The sequence below is a fragment of the Dipodomys spectabilis genome, unplaced genomic scaffold (assembly GCF_019054845.1).
Source record: "Dipodomys spectabilis isolate Male_0828 unplaced genomic scaffold, ASM1905484v1 ptg000002l, whole genome shotgun sequence".
Lineage (NCBI taxonomy): Eukaryota > Metazoa > Chordata > Mammalia > Rodentia > Heteromyidae > Dipodomys > Dipodomys spectabilis.
The window spans coordinates 21202746-21222870 of NW_024870679.1; the positions used below are offsets into that span (position 1 = coordinate 21202746).

The following is a 20125-nucleotide window of genomic DNA, read 5'->3' on the forward strand; positions in this document are numbered from 1 at the left end:
TATGGGATAGCACCCAGGCCCTGAGACCAAGTCTCAATACAGGCACTGAAATTAATTTTTTAAAAAGTTTGAAATAAATAGCCATGCTCACTTCTGTATTAGTTTCGATGAGAACTGAAAAATTATAGATAAACAGGACATGGGGTGGCTCACATCTGTAATTCTATTTACTCAGAAGGCTGAAATCTGAGATTTTTTTGGGGGGGGCGGGGGTCCGGTTGTGGAGCCTGAACTCTGGGCCTGGGCACTGTCCCTCAGCTCTTCAGCTCAAGGCTAGTGCCACTTCCGGCTTTTTTCTTTTGCTTATGTGGTGCTGAGGAATGGAACCCAGGGCCTCATGCATGCAAGGCAAGCGCTCTACCACTGAGCCACCTTCCCAGCCCCCGCTGAAATCTGAGATTTTTATCTCCAACTAGCCATCAAAAAGCTAAAAGGGGAGTTGTGGCTCAAGTGATAAGAGTGCTACCTTTGAGCAAAAGAAGCTCAGGAACAGTGCCCAGGACCTGAGTTCAAGCCCCAGGACTGGCACAGACACACACTCACACACACACACACACACACACACACTTATAGCTAGTAGAATGAAAATTCTTAAAAGAACATCTAGTTGAGCCTTCTAATTTTACAGACATGGAAACTAACTCCCAAGGAGACAATGAACAGTAAAGTTGCTTGGTAAGTGATGGAAGTATTGCTGAGACCATAGCACCTAACACTAAATCTGGTACTCTTCAGTATCTGTTAGGTTCCCACAAGTGACTGCTCTGTAAAAAACCTAGCAGCTTAATTAGAGAGACCAGACTGAAACTAGTGAACACAGTTCCAATATAAAGTCCCTGTATAATGAAAGTATACATAGATTATTGTGCCTATCTGACATAATTAATCTTAGTTGCCAGTTTCACAGGTTTGATATTTTTTTTCTTTTTTTGTGTACATTGTTATAAAAACCCTACCATGGATGGGTTATTAATTGTCCTAGGAAGAGACCACCTTCACTGTGTCTGCCAGAACTCTGTGACTTTAGTCTTCACAACAAGTTGAAGAAAGTCTGGCTTCTATATTTCTCTTTCCTGTTGTCATGCTGGGCTAGGTGCTCACAGATATTCTCATTTGTAAATTTTGACACAACAGGGCGTTCATTTACACTGCAGTATTCTTGCTCACAAATAATCATTCATGCATTATGCATTCATAAATGTGGAGGATAAGTGTAGGAAGTGAACTTGATTGGTGGAAAGTCTGCCATTTGTTTACTAGGGATTTCTACTGAAGAGCAGGAGGGCTACTCTGTGATTGAGGTAAGCCTTTCACACAGACTTCACTTAGGTCTGTGTGAATCCTCTACCTCTAAAGTGGTTATAGAATGGTACCTGATCCTAAAACATTCAGGCTTATATAAAGTGAAGGTCTTGGCCTTCTACCCCTCCTTATACCCATCTATCCCCCCAAATGGTGATCACATTATTCTCATTAATCCTTAAAAAAAAATATGTGCTCTACCATTTTGGCCACATCTCCACTTCCAGCTTTTGGCCATTAATTGGAGAATATAGTCTCTTAGGAACTTTTGTTGGCTTTGAACTGTGATCTGTTGGCTTTGAACCAAGATCTTTAGATCTCAGCCTCTTGAGTAACTAGGATTATAGGTATGAGCTACTGGTGCCTAACATGTAGCTTCTTGCTCCCTCAATAAAGAAGAGGATAATTTTCTCATGACAAATTTTGGCTAGAAGCTTCACCGAGATTATTTCCTTTAACCCAGTGGTATTACATACACATGAACTATTTCACATTTTGTCGTTAACACCATTTATGCCCAGTCGGGTGTGATTGAAGTCTGTCTTAAAGAAGGGGGATAGTGGGAGATTGCTTTCTTAGCCTCTCACTACAGGAGAGATGGTTGAGTGGACTCCAGTCTCAGGTGGGGCTAGACTCCTGGCTCTGCTCCTTGTGACCTCGGGCATATGACCTAACCTCTCAGCCTCAGGTTTTTGTTTTTTTGTTTTGTTTTGTTTTTAATCTGTGAAAGAATTAGTAACATGATAACACAGTTGATAGGAGGGTTGATGACATAAATATTTAGTAAACAGGCACTGCTAAATAACAATGGTACTTTTCTACTAAATCAGTCTTAGGTGCACTATGCTTTAGTTTTCATGATCATATGAAATAGTTAAATCAGCCTTAAGAAGTAGGCATTTTCACCAACCCAGATGCCCCTCAGTAGATGAATGGATCAAGAAAATGTGGTATATATGCACAATGGAATTCTATGTCTCCATCAGAAAGAATGACATTGCCCCATTTGTTAGGAAATGGAAAGACTTGGAAAAAAGCATATTAAGTGAAGTAAGCCAGGCCCAAAGAAACATAGGACCCATGGTTTCCCTTATTTGCAATATCTAATATATGTCTGAGTCAAGCAGAAAAGGTCAGATAAGGTGATGTTAGGGAAATGAACCCTAAGATACGTATTTTTTTCTTTCATGTGACTGTTTCTAACACATTTATAAGATTATTTCTTTGTTGCTTTGTATGTCCCTCCCCCACAGTATGACCCCTGCTTTCACTGTATTTGATGTCGGTATAATTTGTGGAGGGGAAGGGGAAAAACAAGTCGTTTAAATAAGGATACAGGTGGACCCTTTGCAACAATGAGAAGTACAAGTTGTCATGTCGAAAACGAACTTTACAACTTTGGTGGGTGGGAGGAGGTTTGGGTGCGGAGGCAGGTGGAGGCTGGGGAGGGATGGGAAGGGTAAATAAAGGAGGAGGCTACAATGCTTGATAAGAAATGTACTCATTATCTTGCCCGTGTAATTGTAACCCCTCTGTACAGTATTTTCACAATTAAAAAAAGACAAAACAAAGAAGTATGCATTTTCATCCTTTTTCTATAGGTAAGGAAGCCCTCTTAAAGCCATGGTCTTGAGAAGTGGGCTAGTCACATGCCATCTCCAGGACTCAGAGGCATGTGTTGTTTGTATTGTGTTCCTTAACTGTATTTTTTTTTTTTTTTTGGTCTGTCGTGGGGTTTGAATTCTGGGTCTCAGTGCTGTCCGTCAGCTCTTCAGCTCAAGGCAAGCGCTCTACCATTTGAGCTACAGCGTCACTCCCAGTTTTCTAATGGTTTTTTGGAGATAAGAGTCTCCTGCCCAGCTGGCTTTGAACCTCGATCCTCAGATCTCAGCCTCCTGAGTAGCTAGGATTATAGGCATGAGTCACTGGCGCTCGGCTTAACTGTCTTTCTAATTGCCAGAAAATCAACAAGCATACAAATTAATAGGCTAATACCAGTTTTTGAGTTTGGGCCATTTTGGTATAAAAATTTAGGAAGAACTTATCTCTGAAAAATAACTATACTATTATGCTATATTAGTGAAATAATTTAGATATTAAATTAGTAAAAATAGAGCTTGAAGTTAGTGTTCCTATGTGGAAAACACAAACCCTCCTAAAGTTTTAAGTAGCACAGACATTTCTAATGGAATGAAAAGGTAATTTCCTTTGGACAAAATTTTTAGAAGGTAGTATTAGTTATATTTAGTTTTTAAGAGTACCATTTATAGTATCATGATAACTGATTTCCTTTTTGGTAATACTGGGTATTGTACTTAGAACTTTGTTTTACTTACCCCAACTATCTGGTAGCTTAAATTTGTGATTTGTGTTAAAAACTTTAGTTAAAAACTTTTAGCTTTAGTTAAACTTTTAGATTGTTTTAGTTTTTAGCTGCTTGTAAAAAAATCATGTGCAGATGCCCAAATGGCATAATGTTACGATGCTCCTGTGTAATGAAAAGGTATTATTTTCTGCCACCTGATTGAATTTTGTTCTACAATTCCAATCAGATAAGCATTGTTCATTCTCAAGTTTGAATTCCAAGTGAACTTGAGAAGAACAATTAAAATAGTGTACTGTGGGCAGGACTCTGGTAATACAGATACTGTTTGTGTTGGGCTCCCTTTTGATTTGCAGATACTTGGAGAAATTGAGAGATGTCAACGAAAGGAGACATGGGAATAAGAGTAAGTGTGTGTGTGTGTGTGTGTGTGTGTAGGTTATATGGGGCTTGAACTCGGGGCCTGGGTGCTCCCTGAGCCTTTTTGTGCTCATAACTAGTGTTCTACCACTTGAGCCACAGCACCACTTCTGGTTTTTGAGTGGGTATTTGAAGATAAGAGTCTTACGGGGATTTTTCTGCCCAGGTTGGTTTCAAACCTTGACCTTCAGCCTCCTTAGTAGCTAGGATTACAGGTGTGAGCCACTGGTGCCCAGCCAGAATAATCTTTTTACCTGAAAGATTGGCTTCCTTTCCCATTGCTGTTTTTTTTTTTTTTGGTAGGTCCAGGGGCCTGACTCTGGGCCTGGGCACTGTCCCTCAGCTCTTCAACTCAAGGCTAGCGCTCTACCACTTGAGCCACAGCGCCACTTCCGGCTTTTTTCTTTTGTTTATGTGGTGCTGAGGAATTGAACCCAGGGCCTCACGCATGCAAGGCAAGTGCTCTACCACTGAGCCACCTTCCCAGCCCCTTGCTGTTTTCTTTTATACATGCTTGCTTGCCAATGTGGACATTTTAATTTGTGATGAGTGAGTTTAAGTAGCATAGGCATTTCTAATGCTTATTCTGTCTGTCAAAGGTTGTGAGAGGGAGTACAGCAAAGTAAAATGTATGGTCATACGTATGTAGCCAGAAAAGGTGAAGCAAACTAGTATGAATGTGGAAAGCTAGAATTTACGGGCAGGAGCAGGTGGAGGAAAGCTAGATGGAGGGGTTGAGAGGGGATGAACTGCTCTGAATAGACATTGCGGGGAAAGGTGAACGCACAGCTGGAGGGAGGTGCCATATGTGAACTCAATTGAGTGTGATACCTGCTGTGTGTCAGGAACTTGGCTACAAAGATAAATGCTGTACAGTACCAGGAGCAAGATTAATAGGAAACAGGGTAGGGGTAGGGGTGTCATCTTTGAGGCCATTACTTGAACCCCAATGCGCTACCAAGTTATTGATGTGTTAAGAATTTGGGTCTTGTGCTGTGTGTGGTATCTTGTACCTGTAATCCTAGGATCATGGTTCAAGGCCAGCCTAGGCAAAAAACTTGGTAAAACTCTCTCTCAGCTAATAAGCCAGACATGATAATATGTGTCTATGATCCTAGTTATGCAGAAGGCCATAGGTAGAATGGTTGTTGTCTGAGGCTAGACCAGAACAAAAAGGTATGGCCTTACCTGGGGAAAAAAAAAAGAATTCTTGGGATACATAGATGAAATGATAGAATGTCTGCCTAGCAAGAGTGAGTCCCTTAGTTCAGACCCAGTAGTGTACCCCTCCAAAAACAAACAACAAAAAAGAACCCACGGTTTTAGAGTAGACAGAAAAACATGAATTAACGAACTTTTCTGATAGAAAAAAAATGGGTATCATTAACTAGAATTCGTCAGTGTAATTTCTGTAAATCTGTAAGCTTAGTTTCAACATTGGTGTTAATATTTACTCTAGGATAAAGTGTTCCTAAACAAAGAAGCTGTTGTTTCTTGTAAAGGAGTGACAAATTTTCAAGTGTGTCTCAATTTAAGAGATAAGTTCTTGTAAGAATTACATTGTTCTGAATGAATTTATTTAAAATGGGTTACAAGAATCAAATCTCTTAAAGAAACTTGATGGGAAATCCTTGAACACTATTTTTTAGTTGCTGTAGTTAGATGTGTGCATAAAGTCGGCAGATTGCATGGTGGTAGAAGGAAAGGAACATAGAATTTGGAAAACTGAGATGTGTCTTGCCTTCATAATGAGAAATGTGACCTTGGGCAATTCTGTGTAATCCCTCTGAGTTCAAGTTTTCTGGCTTTGATACAGAAGAATTTCCATGAAATAAGATACTTGAAATAAAGAATGATAGGATTATGAAACTTAGTGAGAAGATTTCATTTTCTTTCAGAAGAGTAGTGAATTCTTAAGTAGACAGCTTTATCAGTGTTCTATCCAGATTCTAACTAGAAAATGCTACTGGATAATCCTTAAGTTTGCATAATCATTTTCCCCAAAAAGACCAGACTAGCCTTCTTTTATATCTGAAATATATAGTATTGGTACCTTGCAATCCCTAGCAACATACAGGGAAGATAAAGTAGTTCAAAAGCACTACCTCAAAAGTGATAAGCTTGGGGACTGGGAAGGTGGCTCAGTGGTAGAGCGCTTGCCTTGCATGCAGGAGGCACTGGGTTTGATTCCTCAGCACCACATAAGCAGAAAAAAAAAAAAAGCCGGAAGTGGCGCTGTGGCTCAAGTGGTAGACTGCTAGCCTTGAGCTGAAGAGCTGAGGGACAGCACCCAGGCCCAGAGTTCAGGCCCCACGATGGGACCCCCAAAAAAAGTGGTAAGCTAACTTTTTTATTGGTTATTATAACTTAGTGCAGTTGGTAAGGTTTTCCATTTGAACACTATTGATTAGAGAGAAGGAAGTGTTAGATCACTATATACACACTGTCTACTAATAGTGAATAAAATGGTGTCTTCGTTATTTGGAAAAGTAAAATGCTCTGCAACTGTTATCTAAGCTACTATTGAGGCTGAGATCTGCGGATCACAGGGAAGTCTGTGAGACGCATATCTCAATTAACTACCAGAAAACTGAAAGTGGTGCTGTGGCTCCTAGTGGTGGAGCACTAGACTTGAACAAAACAGCTCCAAGACAATGCCCAGGCAGGCCCTGAGTTCAAGCCCCAGCAGCAGCCAACAAATTAAAAAGGAGGGAGAGGGAGAGGAAGGGGAGAAGGGAGGAGGAACACTTTTAAACAGTGCTGGGGATTAAACTCCTAGCAGACAAGGATTCTATAGCTGAACTATATTCCTAGCCCATGAGTATTTTTTTAAAGTAATTTACAGATTACATTATAGGTTTATTTCTTTAATGTATTTCAGAGATATCCCCTCCAAATCTTAGGTTAATGATATTATATATATGTATATATATATGTATGTATGTGTATATATATATATATTATTTTTTGTCTCAGTATGGGGGCTTGAACTCTGGGCTTTAAGCTTTCCCTTAAGCTTTTTTACTTGAGGCAGATACTCTGCCACTTGAGCTACTTCTGCTTTTGACTTTTTGCTGGTTAATTGGAGAGAAAGGTCAGATTTGTGTTCTTAGGGTGGTTTTGAACTGTGACCCTGTTATCTTAGCCTCTGAGTAGCTAGGATAACAGTAGTGAGCCATCAGTGATCAGCTTTAATTTCTTTATTCTAAATGTTTTGATTATAAAATTCACCTGTCACAGAATCTACTCGTTGTACTTATAGAGCATTTATAGAACTTTGGTTTCTACATCATTTGACCCTAAAACATGATTAACTGTATTGTTTTTCCTAATGAAATAGCAGTAACAACAGCAGTATTACACTAATATAACTCTTTATATGATTTGTCATAGATAATGCATTGTAAAATAGTTTTCTCTGACTTGACTAGTGTAATAGAAATTTGTGTTCTAGTGGCAGGTTTGTAGTGGAGTCTGTTGCTCTTAAGGCCTTCAACTTGCAGTGGGTTGGTGATGGATGGTATTAGTTTTGTGCCAATCAGAGCTGCTTCTGTTTACCTTTTTTCTATTTGAAGTTAGTCTGAATGTATTTACAAATCTTTATATATAAAATAGTTTCAGCAATCAAATTTCAGCTATAATTGAGGTATACTATAATACCTTGCTTGAATTCCTCTTGGTTTTCAGGTGTATATTAAGAGTCTTTAGTGTCTCAAGTTTTCTTGGGGAAAAAACAACTGGTTGGGTCATTTTTAACACAAGTTTCATGGTATAAACTTTGGTGCATCATTGAACAGAAGTGGATTTATAGACACTTTTAGATTATATGAAATCCTATTTTATGAATAGATTCTTTGTTTCATAGGACTTCAAAAATGGAGTTATAGTTTTCATTGTAAATGTTTAACTAGACCTGGAAAAGGAAAAATTCAAGGTCTATACTTGAGAGATAAGCTTAAATTCACAGAGAAAGATTATCAGAATAAAATTTGAAGAATAGTTTATGTAATATACATTTTGGTGTTTATTCTGTGTAGGGAGAAAGGACAGGGATATATTCTGTCTTTCATACACTTAATAGAAGAACAAAAACATCTTGAAAAGATGCCAATAATTTGTTTTCCTCTGATCATTTCCCTCCACAAACCTATTGTGGTTTTTTTGTTTTGTTTTTGTTCTTTTTTTTTTTTTTTTTGTCACCTGTGGGGCTTGGGCTCTGTCCCTGAGCTCTTTAGCACAAAGCAAATGCTCTGCCACTTAAGCCACATTGCCACTTCTGGTCTCCTGGTAGTTAATTAGAATCTCACAGACTTTCTTTCAGGGTGGCTTTTAACCATGATTCTCAGATCTCAGCCTCCTAAGTAGCTAGGATTATAGGTGTGAGCCACCAGTACCTGGCAAACCTATTGTTTTTATAAGGAAATGGATTTCTGGATCTTTTTTTTCCCCTGGACTTGGAGCTTGAACTCAGGGCCTCGGCACTGTCCTTGGCATTTTTGCTCAAAGCTAGCATTGTACTACAGCTCACTTCTGATTGGTTATAAGAGTCTCATAGACTTACAGACTTTGCTGTCCAAACTGGCTTCAAGCCATGATCCTCAAATCTCAGCCTTCTGAGTAGCCAGGATTACAGATATGAGTCACTGATGTCCAGCAATAACTAGATCTTCTAAGGATCTGAGTTCAACATTTCCTAGGAGCCAGCTGAGCATGTTGTTATAGATTGCATAATGTATGTATGTATATGTGTGTGTGTGTGTATGTGTGTGTGTGTGCATATTTTCTTATACTAGGGCTTGAACTCAGGGTCTAAGCTTTTGTACTCAAGACTGGTGTTCTACCACTTGAGCCACAGCTCCACTTCTGGCTTTATGCTTGTTAATTGGAGGTAAGAGTCTTTCAGATTTGTCTTCCAGGGCTGGCTTCAAACCTCAGACCTCAGATCTCAGCCTCCTGTATAGTTAGGTTTACAGACATGAGACATTGGTGCCCAGCTGTTACAGGTTTTAGAATCTTTATATCAAGTAGTCCTTTAGGGGTAGGGAAGATGGAGCCTGCAGAATCATTTGGCACATGATAGATCAGATGTGTACTTCTCGTATGTTTCTTATTAGCTGTCTCTGGTTTCCTTGCATTGATTATTTTTTACGATGTATGAATGATGTTATAAGCATCCAAATAGTTCTTGGCAGCAAAAGGTTCTCCCTCTCTTGCTCTAGATGATGATGAATATGGTGCTTATTCTTTACAGTCAGCTTGATTGGACTGAGAAGCTCCTATGAAATTAGTGTTTCCAGAGTGTTTTACCTAAAGGAGGAAGACACACCCTGAATATGAGCAGAATCAGCTCTTAGGCTATGGAGACCTGATAGAATAAAGGCAAACAACAACAAAACAAAAAACAAACAAAAGATGAGAAAGCGAGCATACTCTCTTCCTGGCCTGGTGTGAACCAGTCTGCTCCGCCATGTTCTCCCAACTGTGAAGGACTGAAACCTCTGAAAGTGTGAGCAAAATCTTTACTTGTTTCTCTTAGGAATTTGCTCCAGGCCACAAGAAAGTTAACCAACATAGTGAAGATGATATGCTAATTATGTGTGACCCTTGTGCAGAGGAGTGTACTCAATATTATCTCTTTTAATGATTAAGAAACTTATTAAAGTATCAGGATTAAGTCAGTTTATCTTGAATTGAACTGCTTAAGTTGAAATAGGGTTTTAAAGAGGTTAAGTAATTTATGCAAGTCAGAGCTGCTATAGAATAGATGGCTTAGTTGTCCATTTTACTTTTAGCTATGTTTCTTGCAAGCAGAGACTCAGTCTTTATCCTGCTCATGCTGCTGCTGAGCAGTGGGAAAATGGAAAATAGTCCAAGGAGCCTTCCTTACTTTTTTTTTTTTTTGGGTCCGGTCATGGGGCCTGAACTCTGGGCCTGGGCACTGTCCCTCAGCTCTTCAGCTCAAGGCTAGTGCTCTACCACTTGAGCCACAGTGCCACTTCCAGCTTTTTTCTTTTTTTGCTTATGTGGTGCTGAGGAATCGAACCCAGGGCCTCTGGCATGCAAGGTATGCGCTCTACCACTGAGCCACCTTCCCAGCCCCCAGGAGCCTTCCTTACTAAGGTGCAGGAATAGAAAACTTTAAAGAGAACAGTGCCAGACTAGATAATTCATGTGTGTTTGTGTACATACAAAATGAGAAAAGGCATCTTTTGTGTTAGTGTATACTGTATGCTGCTCGTGATGGGCAGACATCCTAGATTTCTCTTTTGCTCCATTTCAGTTCAAGTCCTGGTGGAAATTCTTTCTCCATATCCTATCCCTGCATTCACCTGTTCCTGCCTCTGCCGTTGAAACTGAAATGTAACCTTGGTGGCCTTTACTGTTGCCTGCCTACAATCTATCCATGGTGTAGTCTGAGCGATCTTTTTTGTCTAAAACCCTTCAGAGAAATCCAACTCCCTACTTTCATGCCTTATTATGCTTCAGACACATTGGTCTTCTGTGTTTTTCTTGTTTATTTCTCTAGCATCTGCCCAAAGTGTTAGCATGTGTCACTGGTTTGCCTGCAGTTTTCACCCCTCTTCCTCCTCCTCTCCCAATCAATTGCCAGTTGTCATTAATAATTTCATTTGACTTGTTTTTATTATGATGGGGAAATATTTCCATTTTTTTAAGACTTTTGTTACACATTGGCAAATTGCTGATGGTATTAAAACAAGTTGCTGTTCTTTCAACAGCAGTGCATTGGGAGTTTTTCCTACATGGGTGCCAGCATTGCAAATGATAATAAAAAAACAAAAAATAGAAATGCTGGCCGACAAGTTTTTCATCTTGCCATCTACGTAAATAAAAATTACGCTTTTATTTTAAAGGATATGCTATAACATACTATGCGGTACAATGCTGCATGCATCTTGGAATTACATTGTGAGCTGTCAGGTTCCAATATCATATATGTGAAGTAATGTGAAATTATCCCACGATAACATGGGAAACCTTTGATCTTTCTTTTCCCCATTAGTTTTTAGTTTTACAATTTAGTTTTACAAGGTTTATACATTACAAATGTAATTTAGTTGTGTATTGTTTTACCATGATGTTTATATACATAATGTACTTTTATCATTCACCATTCTATTATTATAGGAATCCATTCTTCCCCCTTAACAGTTTTTTTTGTAAATTTAAAAGAATCATTTCTTTTTATTATTTTTAGGTGTTATAAAAGTGATACACAGGGATTACAGTTACATAAGTCCGGTACAATCCCTTTTTAGACAAAGAATCATTCCCTATAGTTAAATTGGGAAGTACTAGATCCTAATGTAAATTAGAACTATATACTAACAGCTAAAAGTATTACATAGATAAAAATATACAACAAAAGAAAGTCATATTCAAAAACTAAAATAGAAAGCATAATTTTTAAGGTAGAAATAGGTAAAATAGAAATCAAGATACAATTATCTGGAACAACACAGTCTAAAGTTGGTTTTTTGTTTGTTTGTTTGTTTTGTGCCAACACCAGGGCCTCTAACCCTGTACTTTTTGCTGGTTAATTGGAGATGGAGTCTCACTGACTTGTCTTCCCTGGCTGGCTTCAAACCATGATCCTCATCCTCACATCTCAGCCTCTTTGAGCAGGTAGGATTATATGTAAGCCACCAGCTCCCAGCTGAGATGGAATTTTTTTTTTGCCAGTCCTGGGGCTTTTTCTGTTTATGTAGTACTGAGGAACCCAGGGCTTCATGCATTCCCAGCCCTTTTTTTTTTTTTTAAGTATTTTCTCTTCCCAAGGTCTTCTGCTTGCTCTACATCCTCTGCATTCCCACACTGAGATTATCCCCCCCGCCCGCGCCCCCCCCCCCCCCCGCCCTCCCCTGTTGCAGGTAAATGCTTATATCATTTTTACAGTGGTCGTAGCCTGAAATACAGAATTCCAAGGGGCTCACAGAGTGCTCTGGGACATCCCATTCGGGTGGAGGAGGAGAGTCACGTTGCTCCTGACACTCAGCAGGCTCTGTTAGCACCAGTAGTGGCTGAGCCATTGCAGAAAGATGCTGACTTTGGCCAGGGTAGCTGGTAAGGGGATGGTTCTTGCTGCTCTGAGGCCTCTGGATGCCCAAGTGCCACCTCTGGCTCCACAGCTGGCAGAGGTAGCTGCCAGTCCCATTAATTGCAGCTCCTCAGAGCAAGGATGTTGTCCTGAATCCCTGCAAGGCTGGGTCCCCATGTCAAAGCAGCCTAGATGTCTCCAGACAAACTTGAGTACCAGCACCCTCGGCTTCCAACTGTGGAGAAGGCCTTTGGAGATCAGGTGGAAACTCAGCTGGACCCAGGGAGGGAAAGTAGAAGTCTCCAGAAGGTTGTCTTGGCATGCTGGCCAGAGTCTCCAGGTCAGGACTATGTTAAGGCCCATGACACTAATGTGGCTCCAGAGGGTAGCTTGATCCGAAACATGTTCTGATTCTCAGGGAGAAGCAGCCTTTCTTTCTTTGGATTCCTGGACGGCCCAGATGGCTAAAGTAGTTGGGGACAAATACTCCAGGCAGTTCTGGGTCTACAGTGGAGACCTGCGCCCAGGCCCTGTTCTTACCAGGGTTCTTCTGGTTTCTCTTTGATATCCTAGCTCTACAGTTCTGAAACCAGACCTGGGTTTGAGGCTTAGGAATCTGAGTCAACCCAAAAGTTCTTCTGTCTTGCTGAAACCAGAATACCAGTTCTTCTCAAAGGCTCGATAAGCACTTTGCACTAATCTTTGTCAGATTTGTTCCTCATGTGTCTCTTGCCTGGTTGATTGAGGTCCTTGCCTGATGGGTTTCCTTATGGTTTTTGGTTTTTTTTTTAAACATACGTAACCGTACTTTACTCGTATTCACTTCCTTCATCATCTTCTCCATCTCCTCCCTCCTACATGCCCCTTCCTCCCCCAAATAATCTCTCTTTTACAGTCATGTCTCTCTTTTTTAAGGCCTAGATCACACATATGAGTGAAGAGTAATATTTGTTTTTTAAAGCCTGGCTTATCTTGCTTTACATGATACTTCTAATTTTATCCATTTTCCTACAAACAACTTTATTATTTATTGATAAAAATATGTATGTATTATGATGTTATATATTATTACAGTATTGTGGTATTTTATACTACATTTTTTAATTCACTTACCAGGCATCTAGGCAGTTTCCATGGCTTGGTTATTATGAATAAACCTGGGTATGCAGTTATCTCTTGTGTGGTGCATACTTAGATTCCTTCAGAAATATTTCCAAGAGTGGTATATCAGGGTCATATATGATAGTTCTATTTTTCATTTTTGGAGGAATCTTAATACTGATTTCTCTAGTGCTTCCACTAATTTACATTTCCCCTTTGGTTTTCTTGATGATAGTTCTGGTTGGGATGAAATGGAATTTCAATGTCGATTTGATTTGTATTTTCTTTATGGCTAAGGATGTTGAACATTTTAAAATACATTTTTGGTCATTTATACTTCTCTTGAGAACTGTTCATTTGCTCATATATTAATGAGATTGTTCTTTTGGGTGTTTAGCTTTTAGAGCTCATTTTCTGGATATATATTTATCTGATGAATAGGTAGCTAAGTTATTTTTTTCTCTATTCTGTAGGTTTGTCTCTTTATTTGGGTAGCTGTTTTTTTTTTTTTTTTTTTGGATAATTGATACTAATTTGATGCAGTCCTACTTGTCAGTTGTTCGTATTTTCTGAACAATTGGAATGCTATTCAGAATTCCTATATCTTCAAGTGTTTTCCTTTTTTTCCTTTACTCTAGTTAGTTACAAGTCTTAAATTACAATCTTTGGGTCCATTTTAAACTGATTTTTGTATAGAGTGAGATTAATCTAATTCCTCTGTTCTTTCATAGTGTTTTTACAACACTATTTGTTGAAAACGCTTCCTTTTTTGCCAACATACTGTTTTTGATTCTTTTGTCAAGAATCATACGTCTATAGCTCTGTCTGTTTCTGGATCTCTTCCATGGGTTTACATGACTGATTTTGTTATGATAGTTTTATAGATCAATTTGAAATCAGATATTAGGATACCACCAGCGTTGCTCTTTCTGCTCACAGTTGTTTTGATTATTTGAGGTCTTTTGTCCTTCCATATGAATTTTTTAAATTGAGTTTCTTGTTTCTGAGAAGAAGCCATTAAGATCTTGGTGGTATTGCATTGAATCTGTGGACTGGTAGAATAACCATTTTCGTAGTATTCTGCCAATATGAACATATATGAGGTCTTTAGCTTTTAGTGTCTTACTTCAGTTCTTTTCTTCCATTTTATATAGTTTTTATTTTCATTACAGAAGTCTTTTGCCTTCTTGGTCTAATTTATTTATTTTCTGGCAGTATTGGGATTTGTATTCAACCTTGTGCTTTTTTAGGAGGATGTACTGATGAGCTATACCTTTGGCCCAAGTTTTCTCTTTCTTGTGTGGCTTTTGCAAATGAGATTGGTTATTTTATTTTTCAGTGTCATCAGTATTGGTTTATAGAAAATGTAATGAATTTTGTATGTTAGTTTTATATCCTAATGCTTTGATAAAGGTATTAGAGCTAAAAGTTTTTTTTGGCTGAGTCTTAGAATCATATCCACAAATAGGAATAATATGACATTTATTATTTGTAGCTTTATATTTCTCTTGCCCTATTGTTTTACCCAGGGATTAAAGCACTATATTGAGTAGAAGTAGCATCCTGTCTCATTCTTGACTTTAGAAGAAATGATTTCAGATTTTTCCCATTCAGTACAATGTTGGCTATAGAGGTCATATGTAAGTTGAAGAAAGTTCCTGCTATAGCTGGTTTCTTCAATTTTGAAAGAACATTGAATTTTGTCAAAGACTTCGTTTTATTGTCAAGGTGTAATGTACAGAGGGGTACAGTTACATAAGTAAGGTAATAAGTCCATTTCTTGCCAAACTTGTTACCCCTGCCCTCATTTTTCTCCTACTTTCCTTCCCCCACTCCCCAGTTACACAGATCATTTCCAGCATATTGTCTTGTGTATATCGCTGTTGCATTGGTTCTCTCATTGTCCTTTGTCTCACCATTATATTATTCCCCTTCCTTTCACTAATTCAAATAAAAATATATATATAGTACAGGGTACCAAAATCAAATAAACTGACAAGGGGATATACCATAGGGGGAAGAACATACAAAAGAAACAAAAAACCACATGGTACATTAAAAACAACAAAGAAAATCTCTTGTGTCCGTGTCTTGGAGTTCGTTTCACTTAGCATCATCTTATATGGTCATATGTACGTAGCTATTGAGGTTTTCTGTATCTGAGATGACCATATTTTTCTACTTTATTCTGTTTATTTCTATTTAAGATACTTATTGATCTGTTTATGTTTACACATCCTTTCATACCAAGGATGAAACCATCTTGATCAGTGAGTGGTTTTTGTTCTTTTTTAATGTTACTGAATTCATTTTGAAAGTATTTTATTGAGACCTTTTGGATGTTTAACTTAATCATGATTCTTATACATATTATGTAATACATATTTTCTATAATTATTAAGCTTTACTGTGCTCTGTCGACTTAAAAATAAATATTGCAAAATCCTTCTGTTTTAAACACATAATACATTGGTTTTATATTGGTGTTTATGTTTTTGGTGATCTGTAATTATTCTTTAATTTCCTTTTAAGGAGATGCCTACATAGAAGAGTGACAGCAGCTGTTCTACATGTTTCAGTGCTGAACTACTTCCTCAGGTATCCTGGCTCTGGAAATTGCTATGGGAGATTGGATGACTGTTACAGATCCAGGTCTGCCTGCAGGTAAACTGAGTCTAGAATAAGTGGAAACCTGTAAAGGTGACTTCTTTAAATAAAATGAAATAGTTACTGCAGATATTGAAGATGTTACCAGTGAGAAAGATAGATGCCTATAAAATTCCTATGTTCATCCACAGAGTTATCATAGAAAGCTAGGAATATGCCATATTTATGGCAGTTCAGTGCTTTTTAGATGTATACTAATTATCTTTTTAGGAAAAGTTTTATGTTCTTGAAATATGTTCACTGGCGACTGTAGTGTGTTTCTTTTTCTTTTTCGTCAGTAAGGCAAAGTTTATTTCTAATATGTTTCTTTAACTTTTTGAGTTGTAAAATCTTTGAGTGGCATAGAAAATATGCTATTTCCATTATTTTTATAACTCTAAACTAATGGAAGTTAAGGTATATTGTCATCAAGAACATATTGATAGCCAGGCACCAGTGGCTAATCCCTGTAATCCTAGCTGCTAAGGAGGCTGAGATCTGAGGATCAAAGCCAGCCGGGACAGGAAAGTCTGTTAGACTCTTATCTCCAATAAACCACTCAGTTTATTGTGGCTCAAGTGGTAGAGTGCTAGCATTGAGCTGAAGAGCTGAGGGACAGCGCCCAGGCCCAGAGTTCAAGCCCTACAACTGACCCCCCCCAAAAAAAAAAAAAAAAAGAACATACTGATTAGAACCATGCCTACTAGGTACACCACTTTAAATTTCTTTTTGGGAAAAAAAGTATGGCTTTGTCTTAATTTGGAAATACTTTAAAATACAACTGTATATGTACATATATAGTTGTAACTAAAAAATTTGGGTAGTGAAGATTATGAGCTTTATGTGGATTTTAATAAGTCACTTATATGAATTCTTTTTATTTTTTCAGAAAGCAAAACTGTCTCTCAATATACCTCAGAAAAAAAGATGTCTCCATCAAGTTTATACTCGCAACAAGTGCTCTGTTCTTCAATACCTTTATCAAAAAATGTGCACAGTTTTTTCAGTGCCTTCTGCACAGAAGAAAATATTGAGCAAAGTATTTCATATCTTGATCAGGTAACAGGTTTTTGAAAAGAAACATGTTATATAATAAAAACTATTAAAGGTATAAGGAAAAAATGTCAAGTACAGTCTAATACAAGCTAACTATTCTGTTGTAAGCAGCTGGGCCCCCTTATTATCTCAAGCCCTTATGCCAGTTCTGTTCATAGATGACTGGAGAGCAGAGTTCAGAATAATCATAGTTTTTAAAATTTTTTGTTTTTTTATAATATTTAGTATTTTCTTAATGATCTGGGAATAGTTTTCTATTTCAGAAAAGATTCAGTAAGTTATCTTGTAACTGGCCTTTAAAAACTTGGCTTTCGTGGACAAATAAACATTTTACACTGTTTTGAAATATACATTGTAAAATGGCTCTATTGAGATAATTAATAGGCATGTTTCAAACTTAGCAAGAATCCTTCATATCTGGTCTCAGTGATTTCCAATAATAAAGTACATTGCTATTAGTTGTACAATATCATACAAAGTACAATTGCTTTGTTGCTGAAGTACATTACTAGGTTATGTAATAGATCTTGTTCTTCCTATTTAACTGAAATTTTATAGCGTTTGCCAGCGTCTACCTAAGAAAACATTTTCTCCTTCTAGGAACTGACTACTTTTGGCTTTCCTTCATTATATGAAGAACCCAAAAGTAAAGAGAAAAAGAGAGAATTAAATATAGTTGCTGTTTTAAATTGTATGAATGAGCTACTTGTACTTCAGCGGAAGAATCTTTTAGCTCAGGAAAATGTGGAAACACAGAATCTGAAACTGGGAAGTGATATGGACCATCTACAGAACTGCTATGCAAAACTTAAGGTAGAAATTGCATATAATCTTTTGTTTTGTTTTGTTTTGGTTATTTGTCCTGGGGCTGGGCCTGGTCACTGTCCCTGAGCTCAACTCTAGCACTCTACCACTTTGAGCCACAGCTTCACTTCCTGTTTTCTAGGGTTAACTGGAGAGCATTTACCTTGAACTGAAAAACTCAGGGGCAGCGTCCAGGCCCAGAGTTTTAAGGCCCCCACCACCCAAAGAAAAAGAGTCTCACAGACTTTCCTGTCCCCCGCTGGCTTCAAAGCACCATCTCAGATCTCAGCCTCCTGAGTAGCTAGAGTTACAGGCATGAGCCGCTGACACCTGGCTATAATCTGTATTTTAATGTCATTATTAATAGCATTCAGAGCTAGAGATTTTATTGACTATCAGACAGGTATTGGGTTTTTTTTTAAGTTTTCAGACTTACTTTAAACATTAAAATGAGCTTAAAATAATTTGTGCAAATCAGTTGTATTGCTTCCTAATATCTTTATTGAAAGCACTGATTTTATTAACTTTTTTAATATGTATTTTTTATTGTAAAGATATTATACAGAGAGGTTACAGTTACATGAGCAAGATAATGAGTCCATTTCCTTTTTTTTTGGGGGGGGGGGGTCCGGTTGTGGGGCCTGAACTCTGGGCCTGGGCGCTGTCCCTCAGCTCTTCAGCTCAAGGCTAGCACTCTACCACTTGTCACAGTGCCACTTCCGGCTTTTTTTCTTTTTGCTTATGTGGTGCTGAGGAATCGAACCCAGGGCCTCAGGCATGCAAGGCAAGCGCTCTACCACTGAGCCACCTTCCCAGCCCAATGAGTCCATTTCCTATTGAGCATTTTGTTTTTCCTACCATCCCTTTCCTCCCCACCTTCCTGACTCCTTCCCACCCCCCTCCTCAGCCCCCAAAGTTGTAAAGTTTGCTTTTCACATAGTATCTTGTACATCTTGTTGTTACAGTTTGTCATCCTGTATCATTATCTCAGCATTTTGTTATTTCTCTTCCCCTCCCCAAATTAGAAAAATGTATATATAATATGTAGGACACCGGAATCAAATAACGACAACAGGGGTTACATGGGGGAAGAACATAACAAAGAAACAAAAAAAAATCACTTAGTACATTATAAGTACATTAACAAGAACAGCAAGAAAGATAAAATCTCTTGTGTCCTTTCCTTGGGGTTTATTTTACTTAGCATCATCTTATCTGGTCATATGTACATAGCTTTTGACCTCTTCTGCATGTCCTAGACATATACTAGTTGTTGCAGATAAGGGAAACCATGGGACCTATGTTTCTTTGGGTCTGGCTTACTTCGCTTAATATAATTTTTTACAAGTTTTTCTATTTCCTAATTGTTTAGTGACTTGCTGAATCTACAGAGTGTTAGATTTAGGAAATATTTATGTTCTGAGAGAAATAAAATAAGGATTTTCACTCTGCATCTAATCTCCATATATTCTTAATCAAAATATTTTTGGAGTGCATGTGCAAAAGGAGCCAAAGGTCAATAATGAAAACAAATCAGAGGACCAGGAGAAGTTTTGAGGGATGTAGAAAAGACCATAGAAGAATTATTTAGTTAACTTTTGTTTGAAAAGAGGAAACTTTCCACAGAGCTACTGTTTGAAAATTAGAATATTCTATAAAATGGCATGTTACACAATTGCTATTTATGTGAATACTGATTTAGCCTGTCACTGCCTAGTGCTGTGTTATGCTATTTTCTTAGCTCACACATGGTGCTAACGATATATGTCTCTTTAATATTTTAGAATTTTGTATGTCCTGTTTGTGGGATAGCTCGTCCAACTATGTGTCTTGGATGATATGATAACCTGTGGTAGGCTGAACAGGGTAGTCAGTATCCAGTAAGCTTATATAAATGCCTGTGAGTTGTAAATACATACTAATCTAGATAGAGTCACTGGTGGCAGATCTTATTATGGATTAGCATTAAATATGTTCCATATATGTAAGTCCCCAGAAGATAGTATGGCCATGTGCCTTATAGGTTACTATTAAACAGTCATATAGTGATGTTTGTAATCTTGAGTTGTTAAAGCTTTCCTTTAAGAACTGGTCATGTATTAGGACTACCTAGAATGTTATCTAGGGTACACTTTTTTTGGTAGGGGGTAGGTGGCGGTCCTATGGTTTGAACTCTGGGTCTGGGCACCATCCCTGAGCTTCTTTTGGTCAAGACTAGCTAGTGGTCTACAACTTGAGCCCACAGGTGAAGGGTAAACAAAGGAGGAGGCTGCAATGCTTGGTAAGAAATGTACGCATTATCCTGCCCATGTAATTGTAACCCCTCTGTACAGTATGTTCACAAATAAAATTAAATTAAATTAAAAAAAAAAAAGAGTCTCACAAACTTTCCTTGTGGGCTGGTTTCAAACTTTGAT

The 20125-nt window shown here is 38.1% G+C and overlaps 1 protein-coding gene across 3 annotated transcripts in view; it reads left to right on the forward strand.

Annotated features, from left to right (window-relative positions):
* LOC122106759 (SSX family member 2 interacting protein) overlaps nt 1-20125 on the forward strand; it is a 57921-nt gene that overhangs the window by 12106 nt on the left and 25690 nt on the right. For all 3 annotated transcript variants that reach the window (XM_042678286.1, XM_042678278.1, XM_042678294.1), the window contains exons 2-4: nt 15735-15866; nt 16738-16907; nt 17505-17717. In XM_042678286.1, the coding sequence (XP_042534220.1) occupies nt 15824-15866; nt 16738-16907; nt 17505-17717 (426 nt within the window). In that variant the 5' untranslated portion in view covers nt 15735-15823. The remainder of the gene's footprint in view (nt 1-15734; nt 15867-16737; nt 16908-17504; nt 17718-20125) is intronic.